This window comes from Cnephaeus nilssonii (assembly GCF_951640355.1).
Source record: "Cnephaeus nilssonii genome assembly, chromosome: 2".
NCBI lineage: Eukaryota > Metazoa > Chordata > Mammalia > Chiroptera > Vespertilionidae > Cnephaeus > Cnephaeus nilssonii.
Window position 1 is genome coordinate 25558898 of NC_137073.1, and position 21954 is coordinate 25580851.

A 21954-nucleotide genomic window follows, 5' to 3' on the forward strand; every position below is an offset into this window, starting at 1 on the left:
GAGTCAGCAAATCAATGAATCAATAATTAATATTCCCCTCTCTGGGCATTCATTTTTTCATCCTTGGAAGATGAGAGCTCTTCCATCTCTAGCAATTTGGTTAGTCTCTAATTACTTCCCATGGTTCTTTCTGAAGGTCAGGACCCCACAAAATTTTTCTATAAAAGGCTGGCTAGTAAAAAGTTTAGATTTTGCAGGCCATACGGTCTATGTCACCATTGCTCAATTCTGCTGTTGTAGCACAAAAGCAGCCAAAGACAACATGTAAATGAGTGGGCATGGCTGTATTAAAAAAACACATTATTTATAGACACTGATGTATCCCGAAATGTCATTTTTCTTTTGATCCCCCCCCCCCCCCCGCCCCAACCACTTAAAAATGCAAAAACCAGTCTTACCTCATGGATTGTATACCAAAGCAGGCATCAGATTTGGGCCATGGACCATAATTTATCAGTCCTGCTGAAAATTCATGAGCAAACCTGTCTTCCAGGAAGTCCAGTGAGCTCTTTAAACAGAAATTCAGTGAGGAAGCTCTTTCTCCTTGGTGCACACATAATGATCACTATGTCTGCCAAACTGGCTTTCATAGACACATTGTGCCATGCTCTCACTCTAGAACCTAAGAGAGCTCCCACGTTAAGTCCTTCAGAACCCAGACTTGTATGTCATCAACACATCCTATTTGGCTGGTCTCTTCTCTGTCAAATACCCGGGATACCACACCCCTTTCTACAGTAGGTGTTTGACTCAACTGCCCCCTCTACTTGAGTGTGAGGTACCCTTTTCCCTGACCATCCAGATTGTGCCCATCCTGTAAATGGCACCCGAAGCTGAGAAGCTTTCCCCCAAACTACTCTGATTTCCATCATCCCTGAACTCCAACTACCACATGGGACTCATATTCCCAGTTGAGAGATCAGACTGCTGGGGTTCAAGTTCCTATCACTCTGTGACCTGAGCAAGTTCCTAACACCATCTGAGGGATCTATAATAATAAAAGTGTAATATGCTAATTAGACCAGATGTCCTTCAGGATGAAGCCAGGGCTGCGAGGGAAGCCCAGGTCCCAGGTGCCAGAGGGAAGCCGGTGCTGGCAGCTGGGGGAAGGAAGGCCTACTCTTGCATGAATTCTGTGCATCAAGCCTCTAGTAATAAAAATAATATCCACCTCACAGGGTTGCTGTGAGAGTTCATTGAGATAATTTCTGTAAAATGCTTGGCCCAGAGCCTGGCGCTAATAGTATAAAAACATTAATAAATGCCAGCTCTGATTATACTCCTGTATTGTTTGACTTTTTTACAGGGAGGTCATATTTATATAATAGTTATATAATTTTGAAAAGACTAAAAGTACCCTTTTAGTCTTAACTTATTTTGTTAATCCTCACCTGAGGATATTTTTTCCATTGATTTTTTTAGAGAGGGTGGAAGGCAAGGGGAGAGCCAGAGAGAGAGAAACATCGATATGAGAGAGACACGTCAATTGGTTGCCTCCCACAGGCCAGGGATGGAGCCTGCAACCGAGGTACGTGCCTTTGACGGGAATCGAACCTTAGACCCTTCAGTCTGAGGGCTGATTCTCTAACCACTGATCAAAACCAGCTAGGGTCCTTTTAGGTTTAAAACAACCCTAAACAATATTTTGTTGGTAATTTTTTCAGGTAAAATTATAATCGACATGGAACATACACACAGGGAAGGGCCGAAACCCCAAGTGCTCAGCTTGATGAGTTTTTCATTGTTAGTAATTTTCTTTCTAGGATGAATCAAAACAGAGTCAGTATAGACAACCCCTTGCGGAGAGGAATAATCTGTGCTTGAGGGAGGTGACATGTTTTGGGAACGGTGTCACATCCAGGAATGAGGGTCTGCTTACAACCGAGGGAGAAGCCGGTTAGCGCACAGACCATAATCATGCCGCCGGGAGAAAGAGGCAGCATGGTCTCCAGCGATGCATCACAAAGGCATCCCTTTCAGGGATGAGTCACCTGAGCCCAGGGTCCCCAGCATCACGCTGAGAGATGGCTGAGCTCACAGGCTCCCTGGAGCTGTCTCAACACTTCCTCTCCCTCAGGAAGAGCGTTTAAGCTCATTAATCCAAGAACACTAAACAAATGTACACACTCATCATCTCAGGGCCATTAGCGTTCAGGAAATTGAAATAGCACATGAGACTAATCCTTTGACGTAGGAAAGCTGGCTAATATTTTTCAGGAGTGTCTGCCAGCTGACAGCTCAGTGACTCACCTCCTTACCCAGGGCGGAGGGGTGGACAGAAGTAGCCTTTCCTATGTGCCTACTATGTATGTACCAAGCTCAGGACTGCCTGCTCCCCACCCATAAGGTTATTTCATTTTCATACAACCCCAAGGCAAAGGTATTCTTCCTTTCCACAGTGAGACCTAGAGCAGTGTAGGGCTTGCCCAAGTTGTACAGCCAATTAACGGTGGAACTGAGATCCGCACTTGACTGGCTCTAAAGCATTTTAAAAATTCCTCTATGCACTGACAGAACAGGGCGCCAGAGATCATTGAAACCCTCATTTTACACATGAGGAAGCAGAGGTCTGGGGAGGGGACTAGCTTGCTCAAAGTTATTGTGGTATAATTTGAAATATATTTGCTCTTTGCCCCCAGTTCCTGGCAAAAAGCTCCTGAAACTCTTGTAATTTCCTGAGTGATGAGGGCGCTCGGAACATCTTTTATTCTACTTGTTCTCTGACTCCTGCTCCTGACACAAGAACTTCTGAGACCCTGGGAATTTCCAGAGTGTTTTTTGTGTGCTAATGAGATGGGTGGGGCCCCAGACAGGTTCAGGATGGGGTCTGGTCACCAGAAAGACCAAGACATAATTAGGAGCTTGGAACGTCCAGCCTCATCCCCCATTCTTGGTGAGGGAAGAGGGGCTGGAGATTGAGTTATTAATCATCATGCCTATGTGATGTGGCCTCATAAAAATGCCTAAAATATGATGATTGGAAAGCGTCCACGTTGGTGAACACGTGGATGTGTTGGGAAGGTTTTGGGAGAGGACATGGGGCTCCACACCCCTTCCCCATACCTTGTCCTATGTTCCTTTCCATTGGGCTGTTCATCTGTATCCTTTGTAATCCTGTATAATAAAAGGCTAATATGCAAATTGTCCCCATGGGCGGGAGTTCCACCGACTAGGAGTTAGACTGACCATCAGGGGGTGGCACGGAACATGGTGGGCGTCGGCGATGAGGTGCTGGCAGCGGGTGGCAGTGGAGGTGCTGCTGTCCCCAATGGGCGCCTATGAGAGCGGGACTGCAGTGGAGTGGTGGAGCAGGTGAGCAGGTGGTGCCAGGCCAAGGTGGGTGTGAAGGGAGACCCTGGCCGGCAGCAGCAGCCACTAAGGACCCTACCCATGCACCAATTTCATGCACTGGGCCTCTAGTATCCTTTATAATAAATGAGAGGCCCAGTGTACAAATTCATGCACCAGTGGGGTTCCTTGGCCTGGCCTGTGGGGATCAGGCCAAAACTGGCTCTCTGATATCCTCATTGCGAGGGGGCACAGGCCAGGCCGAGGGGCCCCACCGGTGCACGATTGGGGCTGGGGAGGAACTGTGGGAGGGCTCCAGGGCGTGTCCAGCCCATCTCGCCCAGTCCCTATCTGCCAAACCTCAGCAGCAAGCTAACCTACCAGTCAGTGTGCGTCATAGCGACTGGTCAAACGGTTGAAAGAATGGTTGGACACTTAGCATATTAGGCTTTTATTATATAGGATTAGTGAATGCAGGTAAATGTTTTCCTAAGTTTTGTGAGCAGTTCTAGCAAATTATAGAACCTGAAGAGGGGTTCCTGGAAACCTCCAGTTCATAGTGAATTGGTCAGAAGTACTGGTGGCCTGGACTTTTGATTGGCATCTGAAGTAGGCCTGAGCCCTTAGCCTGCGGGGTCTATGCTAACTCTGGGCAGTGAGTATCAGAATTGAATTAGATTGTAGACACCCAGTGGGTGTCCACTGAGAACTGGAGAATTGCTTGGTGTGGAAAAACCCACACATTTGGTGTCAGATGTGCAGAGTGTATAGAAAATCAGAGTTTTTCTTTTAGTCATAGAGGAGTTTGTGGTAGGACTTGGACTCAGATCCAGGCTTCACATCACAGACCAATGCTCCATCTCTACGACCAAGCATTTCCTCTTCCCAGCCATCCCAAGATGTCCACCACACCCACAAATTATAAAAGAAGGACCCAAATAAATGTTAAAAAGCCAATCCTTTCCTCTTGTCAGTCTGCTTCAGCTTTCATTTCATGGTCTCTGCTGGTTTTCACTAGGCTTTCAACTATGTCATTTTGTTTTTTCTTTTTTTTGGTTAATCCTTACCTGAGGATATATTTTATTCATTGCTTTTTTTAGAGAGTGGAAGGGAGGGAGTGGGGAAGAGAGAGAGAGAAACATTGATTGGTACCTCCCATATGTGCCCTGACCAGGGATTAAACCCTCAACATTTTGGTGTATGGGCCGATGCCCCAACCACCTGAGCGACCTGGCCAGGGCAGGAAGTGGGGCCTTTGAGAAGTGATAAGTTACGGGGGCAAAGCCCTCGTGAATGAGATTAGTGCCCTTTTAGGAGAGACGAGTGATCTCGTTCCCCGCCATGTGAGGATATAGCGAGAAGGTGGTTATCTGCACATCAGGAAGAGAATCCTCACCAGGAACCAAATCAACTAACACCATGATCTTGAACTTCCCTGCCCTTCAGATCTGAGATATCAAGGACTGTTGTTTAGCCACCCAGCCTATGGTGTTTTTGTTACAGCAGCCTGAACAGACTGAGATAACTGGCTTCCATCAAGGGATGGAGACACTGCCTCCTAAACAAGTCAGGGCTCTCGGAAGAGGAAGGTCGGTTATGTGGGCAACCAACCATGTCAGTGGCAACTCATACAGCCAAGTGGAGGGGAGACACCATGGGGAAGTGATCAAGAGCACGAACTTGGGCTAAATCCCAACATCCACTTACCAGTGCGGGACTTTGGGCACATTGCTTGACTTCTATTTTATCTTCTGTAAAATGGAGATAAAAACAATACCTCTTTCACAGGACCGCCGTGAAGATTTAGATGAGTTTATGCGTGGAAAGTGGTGAGGACAATGACCAGCACATAGTACATGTTCAATAAACGTTGACTTTTTATTTCCTTCATTGGTGAAACCCATCCTTCCATCTTCCAGAAAATGACCTGATTTTTCATTAGCGGAATGCTCTGACAGACAGCTTGGAGAGAGAGAGAGAGAGAGAGAGAGAGAGAGAGAGAGAGAGAGAGAGAGAGAGAGAGTGTGTGTGTGTGTGTGTGTGTGTGTGTGTTGGGGGAGGGGGCGGGAGAAGGACAAGCTCCTTTCCTGGGGCAATGTTCAAGAACCACTAATCTTTGCTTTTGCCAACTGGGGTTTTTAAGTTGAAGACCAAAGCTGACCCTCCTTTGACTATGAGGCGTTTGGAAGAGGAAGAGAGAGAAAGAAAAGAGATGGGAAGCTGGCAGCAAGAGGGAGAGTTGAGGAAAACCACAGTGCTGACTCCGTGTGAGAACATCAGAACTCCATTCCACCTGTTAATGTGTGCTGGATTTGGATGGGTTTGGGAGGACTCAGACTCATGCTGAGTGCAGTTTAGAGATGGACTAAGGCCACCCAAGGCGCAAGTCTGCTACTCCTGGGCTACATGCGTGAAAACAATTGGTGTAAATACACCAAAACACTTGGAGTGAACAGTGACCTCTGGGTGCACGTGGGTCAAGGTTAGGCATAATTTTAGGTTCCTTCTTCATACTTGTTTGTTTTTCAAAATTTCTACGGTGATCAGGGATCTGTTCTATGATCAGATAGGAATGTTATTTTAAAACTTTCATAGAGAAAAATAATCAAGGTTTTTGGTGTGTTTTTTTTTTTTAAAGGTTGAGCATGTTAGCTCCATTTGTCAAATAAACTACTTGTCCAGCAGCATTTTCTATCTTTTTCTCCCTGTTTCTTTCTTTCTTTCTTTTTTTTTTTAAATATATTTTATTGATTTTTTACAGAGAGGAAGAGAGAGGGATAGAGAGTTAGAAACATCGATGAGAGAGAATCATCGATCAGTTGCCTCTTGCACACCCCCTACTGGGGATGTGCCCGCAACCAAGGTACATGCCCTTGACCGGAATCGAACCTGGGACCCTTCAGTCCGCAGGCTGACGCTCTATCCACTGAGCCAAACCGGTTTTGGCTCCCTGTTTCTTTCTAACAGCTAATGATAATAATAGCTACCAAGCATTTTACTTTGTATGTCCCAGGCACGTGCTCAATGCTTGATGTGCATATAATCCTAGGGAGAAGTGCTATTAAAATTTCTATTTTAAATATGAGGAAAGAAACTCAGAGATACTAAATCACTCCCCCCCCCACCCCCCCGCAGAGCTGTTTGGTGTCAGTACTCTTGCCTCTAACCACTACCTGTCTCTCTTTTGTTCCTTTCGCCACCTTTCCTTCTCTGATCTCTGAAAAATGATCGATCAGGACCTGTGTCAACTGCATGGTGCAACCCTAGATTTCTCAACTTCAGCCTGATTGACATTTTGGCTCAGATAATTCTCTATTGAGGGGGGCTGCCCTGCCCATTGCAGGATGCTGAGCAGCATCCTGGGACTCTACCCACTAGATGCCAGGAGCACTCCCACACACACCCAGTTGTAACAACCAAATATGTCTCCAGATAGTGTCAGATGTCCCTGGGGACCAAAATTGTCCCCATTAAGAACCACCGATGTAACCTGATCTGCATAGTAGCTGTGGAAAAGCGCCCGGGAACTCCACTAGTTGAACAATCGCTGATAGGAACCAATGGGAACCGTTTGTACCCTTCTGGCAATTCCCCAAGATCATTCGAGGCAGCTGCCACCTGTCAGGACATTCCAGGACAGGGCCTGACAAATGGTTGGAGTGCCTCTGGCAACAGGAGACACGGGCTAAAGTGAGATGTTCTTGCCTCTTGTCCTGAAAGCTGGGATGCTGGGATTAAAAAGGGTAACATGGGCAATGCTTGACCAGCAAAGGGCAGAGGGCCCTGAGTTGGTCTGTGGATGACCCTGTGGAGGGAACAGACCAGTGCTTGGCCAAGATGCTGTGGAACGAGGCGGATCAGTGGACTTGGATTAATTTCTTGTCCTGGCCCCACCCTCATATGCTGTGTGGGCACAGTTGAGCCCTTTGAGAATATTAATGCTTCGCTCTGTCTCTTCCTGGGACAGTAGGATGCTGTGTCCAAACTGGCCCATTCCATCCCCTCTCTTGCTTTATTCTTCATAGCATTTGTTTTGTGTTTACCCACTGTCTCCTCTGCCTAAATTTCAGCTCATGAGGGCAGGAGAAACTGCTGCATCCCTGGAGCCTATGACAGTGGCGGACATAGTAAATGCTCAATAAAGACTTGCAGACTAAAGGCATATACCCCCCACCTTCTTCAAGGGGAAGCAGTTTGATAATGTGTATCAATGGCCCCAGACATGCCAAGCCTTTTGTACTCAGTCGTTCCAATTCTGAGATTCTATAGCCCCATCACACACACACCAAATAATCCAACCTGAAGAAGAAGCCTATGTGGATCCATGTTCATCCTACAGTGACTAAAATAGCATAAATAACCTGAAAAACCCACCTAAGTAACTAAGATACAGGCATAATGAAAACAGACCCGATAAATCTACTTGGTGAAATTCCAGGCAGCCATTACAAATATTGTTTATAGTAAGATGAGTTAATATTGTAACACACACACACACACACACACACACACACACACACACACTACATAATGCAAACTGTCCATGCAACCTGATTACTGAGATTATGGGAGTGAACATCCTTTCACACTGTTGGTGGACAGTTTGAAAACTGCTATTAAAACGCACGTGTTCATGATACTTGACTTTGACTCAGCCATTACATTTCTAGGAATTTACTTTTTTAGGAATTTATCCTAGAAATGTATCAGGAAACCACCCAGATGTCTATGAATATGGGAATAGTTAAATAAATCACTGTATGGCAACACAGTGGAATAGTACACAGCCATTGCAAGTGAGAAGATTTGCATGTACTGATGTGGAAAGATGCCCAAGATATATCATTAAATTTTAGAAAATTGCAACATGTGTTGGTATAATAACAACAATATGCTATATTATCTCTAAAGGATAGAGTGAGATTTTCCCTGTCTATGCTGTGAATTTCTGTAATGTTTAAACATTTTAACAACAAGATGATAAAAGAATACACTGAACCTGCCACATGAGCTTGCTCATACAAGCAAACAAAAGCTAGGCACATGAAGACTGAGAGAAACACTATCAAGGTGTTATTAATAGTGACTGATCATCTCTAAGTAGTGAGATATCGGGCAATCTTTATTTTTCTTCTTTTGGGGGAAAACTTCCACAAAGAGCACGTGTGGCCTTTACAAAGGCCACCCCCTCCCACAAATTCCCTTTGTTGAAATTGGGGAGGTGCGCAGGGTGTAGAATGCTTTTCAGTGTAACCTGCTGACGGCGGTGTCCTGTTTCCCCAGGATGGATGACATTCAGCTGTGCAATGACATCATGGACCTGAAGCAGGAGCTGCAGAACTTGGTCGCCATCCCAGGTAAGCATCTGGGACTCCAGCTGCTCAGAGCCCCCAGCATGCCCCAGCGGTACTCCCTCGGGCTGGAAGACAGTGTTCATCTGGACTCCTAACATGACCACATTCTTGCAGTGCAGTGCTCCCTGATCCTGTGATTCAAACACAGCTCTGTCAGGAAGATCCAGTTCAAGTCCTAATTCTGGCCACGGCCTTGACTTTGGGCAAGTCACTGTATCTCTCTGAGGCTCAATTTCTCCTCCTCTGAAAATGGGGTGGTCATAGTAATAGTAGTACCTAACTCATTGGGTATCAATCTCATTGTGATAAATGAAACAATGCAAGCCATGTGCTTAGCTTGATATCTGGTCCAAAGTAAGAGTCCAGTAAGTTTTAGCAACTATCACTGTTCTAATCCTGCTTGGGAACAGGTAGAGTATGGTGGTTACAAGCTGACTTTGGAGTCACACCTAGATCTATCACTTATTAATGACATGACCTTGGGCAAGTTAAGTTACTTCACTAAAACTCAATTTCTTCATCTGTAAACTGGGATGGTAGTGGTATTTACCTCATAGGGTTGTGGAATTGATGAAGGAAAAAACACACCATAAAATGCTTAGCATAGTTCCCATCCTATAGTAAATGCTTAATAAATTATTGCCATTATTATTATTATTATTATTATTATTATATTAACCAAACAAATTTCTATCCATCCTTCAGGTCACAACTAATTTGGCCCCTTCTCCCAAGAAAGCCTCCCTGCCCATCCAGGCTGGGTTAGGTGCCCTCCAGAGGGTTACTTTCATTAAAGTACTTACCAAATAATTTCCTGTTGACTCATATATGTCCCCCTGTAAACTCCATACACCTTGAGGTCAGGAATGAGGGCCTGGTAGGTGCTAAGAGGAAGGTTTTATTGAAGAAACAAACACAAGTCTGTCTCATGAACCTTGCCTTGGTTTTGGCAAGGAGCAGCACCCCCCATTGTCGTTGACTGCAATGTTTTTGCCATTCTATCTGTTCACGACGTATGTCTCCAGAGGCTGCATTGCTACCAGGTGCTAGGCCTGCAGTGATGAACAGACAATGATGTCCTATTTTAAGGAGCTCACAAGTTAGTAAAAGGGGCATCCTGACATCCAGTGGATACCTATTATCGAGCTAGAAATGCAGCACAACTCACTTTAGAACAGGGCATTGCACTAAACGCCTCAGCACGAGGGACATTTGGGGCTGGGTCAGTCTCTGCTGGGACAGGGGGGCTGTCCTGTGTGTTGTAGAATTTAGCAGCATCCCTGGCCTCTGCCCACTACATGTCAGTAGCATTCCCTTCCCTTTGATGTGTTGTGACAACCCCAAATGTTTCCAGATGTGGTAGTGGGGGAGGGAGGGTAGGTGGGTTGGGAAAATTGCCCCTTGCCTAAGAACCACTACTTTAGAGTACAGTGATCTGGGTTTGAATCCAGGATGACCAGCTAGATGATCTTCATGGAGCAACTTAATTTCTCTGAGCTTAAATTCCTTGTTTGTAAAATAAGACCAATAAGGCCACCCTCACATTGTTGCTGTGACTGCGCCATGACATAACATGGGATCACAAATGCAAAGGTAGGAGCACAAAAAAAAAAAAAAAAGGTAGGAGCACTCCACACACCCTTGTTCTGACGGTCGTGTCTGCAATCATGGCAGAACTTTCAGATGCCATCCTTGAATGAGCATGCACTAGCTACCAGGCCCTGTACAGGCAGGCCCTGGGAATAATCGAGTGAGTGAACAGTCCTAACGGAAAGGGGGTGACAGCTAATGAGTACGGAGATTTTTTTTTTTTGCAGGTGATTAAAATGTTCTAAAATGAATTGTGATGATGGTTGCATAACTGAATAGTACTTTGAAAGGGTGAATTGTATGGTATGTGACTTATATCTCAATAAAACTATCACCACAAAAAGTAAAATGTCAAACATAAAACAGTAAAAGAATGAGGGGGGATATAGCCAAATCCAGATACGACCCACTTGAAATTCTGATTCGATTCGTATGGGTGATCTGGCATTGATCATTTTTATTTTATTTTATTTTTTTAAACTTATTTTTAAAAATATATTTCATTAAAAATATATATATATATTTCATTGATTTTTTACAGAGAGGAAGGGAGAGGGATAGAGAGTTAGAAACATAGATCAGCTGCCTCCTGAACACTCCCTAATGAGGACGTGACCGGAATTGAACCTGGGACCCTTCAATCCGCAGGCTGATGCTCTATCCACTGAGCCAAACCGGTCAGGGCAGCATTGATCATTTTTAAAACCTTCTTATGATTGTGATGAGCAGCCAGGGTTGAGAACTACCAGGTCAGTTCAACTTTCTCATTTTATAGCCAACCCCCACTCCCCGCCCCCCACCACCATCACCCACCAATAGTATGGCCGAAAGGTACAAAACCCATCCAAGTTGATGTAAGCACAAAACAAAAACAGGCAATTAGTGGAAGGACTGTGGAGACTCCTGGAGCCCCAGGGCACTGTAGTAGTTTCCTTGAGCTGCCGTAGCCAATTGCCACAAACTTGGTGGCTCCAAACAACAGAAATTAATTCGTTCACAGTTCTGGAGGCCAGGAGTGTCGGCCTCTAGAGGAGAATCCTTCCTTGCCTCTTCCAGCTTCTGGGGCTCCTGTCAATCCTTGGGCCCCTTGGCTTGTAGATGTCTCACTCCAACCTCTGCCTCTGTCGTCACAGTCTCCTCTTTGTATGTCTCTGTGTCATCTCTTCTTATAAGGACATCAGTCATTGGGTTAAGGGCCCACCTTAATAAGTATGACCTCATCTTAACTAAGGACATCTACAAAGATCCTATTTCCAAATTAGGGTAGACATGAAATTTGAGGAGGTAGCGGGTAATACTGCCCATCCTCACAAGGGTTTGGAACCAGAACAGGAAAGCTGTTGGAATGTTCTTTGGATACCTCTCTCTCTCTCTCTCTCTCTCTCTCTCTCTCTCTCTCTCTAATGTTCCTTTTTTTTTTCTCTAGCATAAGAGCCAAGTAAGTCTACTTCATCTCTTCTCTCTGATCTTCCCACACAAGATCCCAATTCTCAGGGTCTCTGTGTCCTAAATTTTAACTTCCCAGGAGACTCTAATGGGCCTAATATAGGTTGGCATCTCCCCCTTGGGGGAAGAATTCCCAGAGCCACTTTTGGCTCAGCAGGACATGTGGGAGCCACCAAGGCAAAGGAGACATGAGTGTGTGGCCACCCCGTCAGCCAAGGCCCCCTCAGGCACCTCCATTTGGGACTGTGGCAGCCTCTAGAGCACACGTGGAAATGGGTGGAACAGGGGCGGTGTCTTTGGTTGGCACAGTCACTGGGATGCATGACTAACCAGGACCAGGACTGGGGTGAGGAGAACAAGGCATTCAGCTGGAGCACAAAAAGTTCAGTAATCAGGATAAATAATATTTTAATGCAATATTAAAATATCAACATTCATGCAAAAAATACACAATGAAGCAAACACCAAAAGTTTAAATAAAGGTTAAATTAGTACTGATACTCAGTGGGTAGAGGCCAGGGATGCTAAAACTTGCAGCCTGGGGGCAGTTCCATATGAAGAATGTTCCTCCCCAAATGCCATGGACTGTCCTGCTGAGAAACATAGGTCGCACAAGGTCATAGGGCCAATTAATTACAGAGCCCAGGTCTCTAACGCCAGTCCCATTGATTCCCCTGGAAATTGCATTGTCCCAATTGCTTTTGTGTGGAAATTCAGATATTAACATTTTCTTATATCTCCTGCATTTCCCCTCACCTCTCTCACCTCCCTGACTCCCTGTTAAGCGTCTTCTCTGTAGTCCCTGGATCAGTGTCAGATTTCTAGATGGATTTAGCTGAATTTAGGGCGAAGGGCGGGGAATGATGCTTCAGGCAACACATCAATAAAAATATTAAGGAGAGAGAGCACCGAATGGCCAAGAAAATCATGTTTCACCAGCCAAGGTCAGAAGATAATTTATCAGCTCCTCAACAGAAAAAAAAACCAACAACACCTGGGACCCTTCCTGCCTTGAGGGTTTCTCAAGGACAAGACAAAATGTGCTCCTCCCATCACCACTGCTGCCTTAGAACTGGCTGTAGAGGGCATGCCACCTTCCCCCTGGACATAGAAATAGTACCTCCCTCATCTGGTATTGGAAAGGTTTAAACTACTGATTCTCAACCAGGACAATTTCCCCCCCCCCAAAATTGGGCAATCAGCTGACATTTTTGGTTGTCACAACTCGGGGAGGAAGTGCTTCTGGCATGAGTGGGAGGAGGCCAGGGATGCTGCTGAATATCCTACAAAGCACAGGACAGTCCCCATAATAAAGAATTATCCAGCACAAATATCAATAGTGTCCAGGTTGAGAAACCTAGAATAAATGAAAACAAAAACCTCATGAGAATCTATATAGTATATAAAGAGGTAATATGCAAATTGTCCAGGACACTGTAACGTCACGACTGCTCAGGAGGAGGTTGCGCACGCAGGTGGGTGGGAGGGGACTGCGTGCGCAGTGAGGCAAGCCATGGATTGTGCAGGCCCGCAGAGAACAGGGCCTGCCCGCTGCCACGGGCCCGCAGAGAACAGGGCCTGCCCGCTGCTACGGGCCCGCAGAGAACAGGGCCTGCTAGCCGCAGTGCACCAGCAGTCCCGCCTCTGTGCGTGAGCTGCAGAGGAAACACCTTTTCTGACCGCTCATTGGCTAAGCTCCCTGTAAGCCACTCGCAGTGTTCTTGGTAACTTGGGTAATAAGAATCCAAGAAGGTGATCTATGGTTTTCCCACCTCATTCCTGGATGAAAAAATGAAGGTCCACTGCTGGAGGGGATAAGAAATGTCATATCCTGCCCTAGCCAGTTTGCCTCAGTGGATAGAGCCTTGGCCTGCCGACCGCAGGGTCCGAGTTTGATTCTGGTCAAGAGCATGTACCTAGGTTGCAGGCTCCTCCCTGGCTGGGGCCCAGGTTAGGGCTCATGCAGGAGACAACCAATCGAAATGTCCCTCTCACATTGATGTTTCTCTCTGTCTTTCCCTCTCTCTTCTACACTCTCTAAAAATCAATGGAAAAATATCCTCAGGTGAGGATAAGAAAGGTCATATCCTATGAAAGAGACATCTTGAAAATGCCTAAAGAAAGTTGTCATTTTTTTGTGGTGAAGGGACTGGAGTCTGTGTTGATGAAAACACCTTGGAAGCTGCGGCGGCCGGCAGTGGCAGCAGCAGCGGGGTGATGGGGGCGGCGTCTTCCCCTGATCAGCCCGGTTGCCTCCTGCAGAGGGGAGCGGGCCTAAGCCGTCAGTAGGACATCCCCTGAGGGCTCCCGGGTTGGAGAGGGTGCAGGTTGGGCTGAGGGACACCCCTTCCCCCATGCACGAATTTCATGCACCAGGCCTCTAGTATAAATATAATAGCTTTCAATTACTAAGCACTTACCATTTGCACATTTATGCTGTATGGTTTTCTTTTCCTTCATTAAGTATTTGTTTCTTTTGTACTTGGTTCAGTAAATAGTTAACCTGGAGGTCATTTAATCATTTGTACCCAGAGTCACACAGCTGGGAGGGGTAGGAAGTTGGGCATCAAGCTAGGACTGTCTGGTTCTACAGGGAGGGCTCACAGTTGTGATAGGAGCTACAGGCCAGGGAAACTGGCAAGGAGGCCACGGCTTGGTCCAGGAGAGGTGATGGTGGCCTGGGCTAACGAGGTGCTGGTGGAGATGAAATGCATGTTAGAGGGTCACATGGGCAAGCACATTGAGATGTTAAGAATCAGTTGCGCGATGCTAGCAAGCAGTGGGTAAAGTTGGTAAGCTGGTGGTTCTTATTGGCAAGTAGGTAGGTGGGTGATGTTGGCAAGAGGTCACATCACCGATCAATGATAGTGTCTGCAGATAAATGGGTGGGGCCTCTGGGCAAGTAGGTGATGCCAGTGAGCAGATGGATGGGGCCTGGAGGCAGGTGCCAGGAAGCAGGTGGGGGATGCCTGCAGACAGGTGGGGTTACCGGCAGAAAAGGTATGTGACACACAAGCAGGTGAGCGGCATTGGCCGGTGGTATGGAGACTGGGTAAGTAACTGGTTTGTAAGCTGGCACAGACCACTTTGAGGAGGTGGCTTTTCCTGTGAGTTGCATGAGTGGAGGGCTGCAGCTGAGTACCTGGGAGTCTGGGGATGCCTGAACTGGAAAGAGATAGAAAACAGGGTGACTAATTTGGGGAGGGTGGTTCTCATTTCCTTGGGGACCTGCAAGTCATTACGGACCTCCTGAGAGAGCTGAGCGATCAGGGTACTCTGGCGAGTCTGTGGGCACTGTGTGAACTTACCTGCTGAGGCTGGAAGGTCCTCTGCCATGCTGACAAGCCCATAGGACCAACTATGGGAAGAGTGATGCCACCATTGTCAATGTAGCAACGGCCAGGAATCTGGGGGCTGCTAGAAATTCTTCCCCCTTCCTCACTTCTCTTCTGGTTAACGAAAGAAGTTGATTTTGTCTCTTATCCAAATATTATATTTTCTTCACCTTGATTCTGTCTCCAAACCTAGAGGAAATTGCCAGTGCCAGCCCTAGGCAGGCAGACGGATGAGCTGCCCATTTATTTTATCTTCTGAAGGGGTCTGAGCAGAGAGGGCTGACGCGCTCCTAGTTTTCTCAGTCCTCATTTCCAGTCCTGGTTCTTTTGTTTTCTCTTCGGCATTCCAGCCCTGGGTAGTTGGGATAGGACTCATGCCATCAGCATGGAATCTGACAGATTGGATGTCCTTGCTATGGAGTATTTCCCTCCCAGCACCCCCACTGAGCCCTTCTCACCCTCTGCCTTCTTCAGCAGGACCCCTTTGCTGCTTCATTACCACTTACTGAGCGCTCACCACATCTGAGCTCTGGTAAGCCATTTACTAACGTCACTGCGTTTAAGCCTCACTGGTTGTATTTTACAGAGGAAGAAACTGAAGCTCAAAGGGGTTAAGTTGCTTCTCCAAGTTCACACAACTAGTGAAATCGTAGATCCAGGATTCCAACCCTGGCCCCTCAGATGCAAGTGTTTTCACCAGTTTCACTCAATTGTTTCTTTGCTGATGTTTTCTTCTTCCCAGAAAAAGAAAAAACCAAGCTGCAGAAGCAGAGAGAGGACGAGCTAATCCAGAAGATCCACAGACTGGTGCAGAAGAGAGACTTCCTGGTGGATGATGCAGAGGTCGAGCGGTTAAGGTGAGTGGGTGGCGTGTCCCCAGGTTCCTTCCAAACCCATTGTTTGCTCCTGGGACTCACAGCCCTGCCCAGCAGGCATGGCCTCACCAAAGGGTCCCCTAACACTGGATCCAAATGAACCCCAGCCTTCTGGCCTGAGAACCCATTTCACATTCAAGAGAAACTCAAATCCAGCTCTAGCGTCTTGCAAAGGCCTGTGGGTCTTACTTAACTGAATGTCATTCAAGGAAGTGAGCAGGGAGAAATTACATCACATAACATGCAGGTGTGCTTCCTACACATTTTCTCTTCACTGACCTTTCTCTGAACTCATCAAGGCAACTTCTAGAAACTTCTGTTGGTTTCTACAGAAACTCTGCCCCTGTACTGACTTGCTTCTTTGCCTGCCCTGTCCACTTCCCAGCCTTGTTCTTTTCTTTCCCCTCATTGGTGGTTCCGATGCCCCTCCTATTTGCAGATGTACCCATCACCTGGACTTGGACAACTAGGGGCCCTGGAGCCATGGTGCACCTGAAGGCTCTGGAGGAGGCTGGGCTCAGGAAGCATGAATGTTGATTCTTGAATATTTTTGTCCTGGAGCAAAGCCTTTGGAGCTCTTCCCAAGGAGAGGGACTCGTAGGGCCTCTTCGAACTCAGAGGGCAACTTCCTCTTTATTCTGTGTGTCCTCCTGGGTCACCCAAGGCCCCTGGGATGCGCCTTGCCTAGCTCAGCCAGGCATGGCCCACTGTCTTTGCTCCTGGTGACTGTTGGAAGAGGTGAGGTGACCTGCCATGTATCTTATGGAAGCACCTCTGAGACCTGCCATGTATCTTGTGGAAGCACCGGTGTCTAGGGTGACTTAAAGGTACAGGGTCAGGAGAGGTGTTGCCCAGCTCACTGAACTCTGGGAGACTGGGATCTGTGATGTCCTTGCCTCTACCCTGGGGTCTCATCTATGCTTCAGGTAGATATTTGCTCCTTCGTTATGTGTCTGCTTCAGAGCAGGTACATCAAGCACAACATACAATTACCATGCACATATAACACAGAAAATATATGCATACCACACATACATAACACACAACACACAACTACCACCTACACAGAGCACACAACATACACATATCAACCATATATAACAAACAACAACGTACATGCACCATCCACAAGCCCGTTACATGGCCCCACACACGTAACCTCTTGCCTCATTTCCTCAGCTCCTTGATGCTTTCCTTGCTTACTCTACTTTCCTCTTGTCTCTACACATCTGTCTTCACAGGGAGCAAGAAGAAGACAAGGAAATGGCTGATTTCCTGAGAATCAAGTTAAAACCTCTAGACAAAGTAACTAAATCTCCAGCCAGTGAGTGCATCCATTATTTCTTCTCCTCCCATCCAAGAGAAAAGGAAATTTAAAAGAGGTGTGAGGTCCAAAGAAGGCACAACAAAATGCTCATTAGAGATGAAACGTGTGCACGGGATGAAGGCAGGCAGGGGCAGCTTCATCAGTGTGCGGCCTGTGCAGTTGCCCAGGGCCCCATGCCTAGAAGGTCCTGTGATTGCATCAGTGCTTACAGTTCTTAAGAATTTTGGAACAGGGGGCCCTGCATTTTCATTTTGCACTGGTTCTGCAAACTGTGGAGCTGCTTCTGGCAGCAGCTGCCATTCTCTAATCACACAGTTGGATGCGTTTCATAGGAGGAGCTGGGTGGCCACTGAGGCAAGGAGGTGGGAACTGAGGCTCAGGGAGCTCTGGCCTCTTTTGGAGTTGGAATTTCTAAGGCAGTGGAACCAGAATTACGCTTTTCAGAATGTTAGTCTCACAAGATACTCAGAGCATAAAGGGTTTTGTGTGAAGTAAGTTTGGGAAATGCTGCATATTTGACCCTCTGTATGGAAGGTTCTAATGTTCATTAGCATATTAAGCTGATAATGGGTCCTGCTGTCAAGGAATTGTCTTCTCTTTGTTGATCCAGTGAGGTTGCTATCAGTTATATGAAGTGGATGCCCAATTCAAACTGTCCCTAGCAAAACAGAGGATCTGGAAGAAGAGCCACAAGAACCAGGGCTTCAGGGACTGGACACTGTTAGAACCCTTGCTTTCCTTCCATTTCTCATTATGCCCCTATCTCTATGTTAGCTCCATTTTTCTCCTACTATACAGGTCTCCTCTGTGGGGCCAGAACTCCAGAGCCATAAAACTTAGCAGCCTCCGAGGCAATAGCACAGATTCTCTCTCCTGGTATCTAAATATATAAATCTCAGGGAAAGATTCTAATTGGTCTTTCTTGGATTTTGTCCCCACCTCTTAGGCCCATCATTGTTATCGAGTGGCTAAAATCTGTGATTGGCCAGATCTGTGTCACATGCTCACTCCTGTAGCCACAGGGACATGAAATGTTACCAGAGTAAAATGGGCTAGAAACCTTGCTAGGAAGACAAAACCCAAAAGCTGCCGCTGATGACTACAGTGGTAAACCCAGTTTTCCTTGGTCATCCGTTAACATCCCAGGAAAACACAGTTGTACAGTGTAGGGGAATAAAGAAAGAGAAGAGCCATGGTCCTTTCTGCAGGCCCCTGAGATAACATGGCACATGGTCCCTGGTCCCCCTGTAAATCCATGGGAATTAGAAAAACTCCACCTAGCACTGTGGAGAAGGAGTAAGGAAACTTGCTTTCTGAGTAGGGTTATGGATAGAAAAAAGAAATCTGGCAAGAAATCAAAACACCAAGCCTGCACCACATTCAAGGGGACCAAATTTACATTACTTACCTAGTGCTGGAAACCTAAGTGGAAAAATTAAAACTGATAAAAAACCAGTGAAATTTCTGGGACCCCAGCAAAGCAAGTGCAAAATTACTCAATAGGGACCCTTCAGCATTCCATAATACACAGTTCACAGATAGAATAACCCCCATGGAGATAAGCTCTCAATAAAAATATAAAACCACCTGGCCAATGTGGCTCAGTGGTTAAGGATCAACCTATGAACCAAGAGGTCATGGTTCGATTCTCAGTCAGGGCACATACCCGAGTTGCATGCTCGATTCCCAGTAGGGGGCATGCAGGAGGCAACTGATCGATGCTTCTCTCTCATCATTGATATTTCTATCTCTCTCTCCCTCTCCCTTCCTCTCTGAAATCAATGAATAAAATAAAGTAAAATAAAATAAAATAGAATAACAAAAAATGTAAAATCAATGAATTGAGCCACAATGAGAGGAGTCCATAGAATCAACAAAGAGAAAAGAGAATGCCTGTTCTCCCAAGAACTAGAAATAACAGACTATCTAAAAGAGACAATAAGTATATTTAAAATTATTAAAGAGATAAGAGAAGGAATTCAACACAAATGATAGAACAAGATGCTATTAAAAAAGAAAAGGTAGATTTGCAAACACTTGGCTTTCTAAAAAAATAGTTACAGTACTGAAGCAAAAACTCAATGGGTTAGATACAGAGATACAGTTGATGGGAAGATTCATAAATTAGAAACCATAGCTGAGAAAACCACTCAGAATGCAGCACAGAGACAAAAAGATGAAGACTATGAAAGAGAAGTAATGAAACATGGAAGATAGAATAAGAAGACCCATCTTACATCTAATAGACGTTCCAAATGAAGAGCTAACAGACTGAGTGGTAGAAGTATCTGAACAGCTAATGAATGAGATGTGAGCTCTCAGACTGGAGTGACTTGAACAAAATTCCTATTTAGTCATTCACCAACTACTTCTTGAATTCCAGGCCCTGTGATAGGCTTGGCAGATACAATGGCAGGGAGAACTGAATAGGATAAGGTTTATAAACTGTGACCAGAAGCTGAGGACTGAAAGCCAATGGGAATAGTCAGGATGACCATATAAAATGCATGCCAGCTCTCCACATCACCAGTTGAAGCAAGGTCTGGCTGGGGGTTGGGATGGGACTGGGGTTGCAGATGGTCAGGGCTCTCCTTACCTCACTTCTCTCTCTCTCCCTTCTTCCCTCTCTTTCTCTGTGCTCCTACCTTGCTGCAGGCTCCCGAGCCGAGAAGAAAGCAGAGCCCCCGCCTAGCAAGCCCACAGTGGCCAAGACCGGGCTGGCACTCATCAAGGATTGCTGTGGGGCCACCCAGTGCAATATCATGTAGCCCCCATGTGGGGTGCCCCCGGGGCCACGGGGACTCCCCCTCCCATCCACTTGTCTTCATAGCCCCCATTTCACCGGGGCCCAAGAGCTCTCAAAGGCAGAAGGGGTTGAAGGCAAGCCTGTGACTGCCGCCGGGGCTGTGGGCGCAGTGGGCGGGCCCAGCCGCCCTGTACAGAGTGTAGCAATAGGGAGTCCCTCACCGTCGCATGGCCCTCCCCAGAGCATGCCGAACCCAGGAGTCTGTCTCACTGTTTATCCAAACCACCAGGAAAGGTCCTTCCTCAAAAAAGTACTATATCTCTCCACTTCTATCTAGCTGTATCTAACCCACCATGCAAATGACTTGGGAGAGGGGCATGACCCCCAGGTGTGTATAGTTGCGACTTTTCAACAACCTAGCACCATGTTGGACACATCCCCCATCTACCCTCCTAGCTCTGCTGTCAGGCCTGCCCCAGGGGGCACAGCTCCAGTCTGTCCTTTTCCAGGGGCTGTGCCCTGGGGGGCTCCACACAGCCCACACACCTTGGAGACAGAGGGCCCATCTGTAAAAGTGAGCTTGTGTGTGGTGTCCTGGTCACGTCTCCCGCTTCCTCCCCTCCCGTGCCTGGGCACGGGTCACACCAGGGCCCTGCCCATTTGCTCTTGGTTCTTCCTTCCCTTGCAATGGCTGCCCAGGTATGTGGAGTAGAGGGGATGGGGCCTGGGCTGGAGCACACCCAGTGCTTGGAAGAGGTAGCAAAACGCCAGAGGCTCCATCACCAAGGCAAGGGAGACAAGCAGGGGACCCCCAAGCAGATGCTGACCCAAGCGCTCTTCCCCACCCCAGGGGCCACCGGAAGGAGTGCCAGAGGACCCCACTCACCAGCCCAACACACAGACCTCTGTAAACTACAGTGGCAGGCGGGAGAGGCGGCCTGACCCAACCGTGTCCCATCATTTGGTGGTGTACTTTAACCAGCCTAGCAAGTCCACCTGTGTAACTTGATGTACATAAGCTACAGCCAGCTCGGCACAGCCCATGTGACCTCTGTACGTGTGTGTCGTGACCGGCCTAAGTAGTTAGCATAACTCGAGATTTGCTGATGTGCAATTATCCATCGAAGAAAATAAAAGTGGAAACCACGTACACAGCACTTTCAAAGTTTTTACTTTTTTCTTGACTATGGAAATAATCCACGTACATAGTGAGTCACTTTAAAAGTATAGAAAGTAGAAAGAATGCTTTGGGTTCCTTTTTTAGCTCCCATAATTCCTCCAACTAGAGACTATTCTGACATTTTGGGATGTTTCCTTTCAATATTTTTAATGCATTAAAAAATGATTGGCATCCTATGTACCATTTCATAACAAGTTTTCTCTTCTCATTTAGCATTATATCACTATCATTCTCCCACATCATTAAAAGTTCTTTGTAAACATTAAATACTCTTCATAAAATATTTACAATCGTTTCTTAGTAATCTTCTGAATATACCATAAGTTACCTAACTATTTACTCACTATTAGACATTTAGGCTATTTCTGGTTTTTCAGTATTATAAATATTATGGGATAAAGCTTCATCTGAATTTCTGATTTTTCCTTAAGATAATCTTCTAGAAGTAAAGTTCTTAGGCTACGAATGGATTGCATTTAAAGAAATATATTTATAAATTAAAGGTAGATCTGAACCACTGATCCCACTGGAATTATAAGTGTTTTTTGCACTGTTAGAAAGTCAAACTCAGCTGAAACAGGGATAAGACTTTTTTAGCACATCATTAGTATCTGGGATTAGCCAGATAAACAAAATAAAGCAAAACAAAAACTCCTTTCATCTACAACATGTCTTATTAGGTAAGGTAAGCTGCAGAAGGGCAAATAAAGAAAACAGCAACCAGAGATATATGAGTAAACCAGCCTATTAAAGAATATTCTTGTTTTTTTCCTGAGGGGAAAAAAAAGTAAATCTGGCCCTAGTTGGTGTGGC

At 46.2% G+C, this 21954-nt stretch overlaps 1 protein-coding gene across 2 annotated transcripts in view; it reads left to right on the top strand.

The window, feature by feature from the left end:
• Positions 1-21954, top strand: part of BMERB1 (bMERB domain containing 1) — a 114153-nt gene that overhangs the window by 74620 nt on the left and 17579 nt on the right. Inside the window, exons 3-6 of one of the 2 annotated variants that reach the window (XM_079797506.1) lie at positions 8572-8645; positions 15756-15870; positions 17130-17212; positions 19871-20841. In XM_079797506.1, the coding sequence (XP_079653632.1) occupies positions 8572-8645; positions 15756-15870; positions 17130-17212; positions 19871-19983 (385 nt within the window). In that variant the 3' untranslated portion in view covers positions 19984-20841. Of the gene's footprint in view, positions 1-8571; positions 8646-15755; positions 15871-17129; positions 17213-19870; positions 20842-21954 lie in introns of those variants that run through there. The other variant, XM_079797505.1, reaches the window with a different exon arrangement.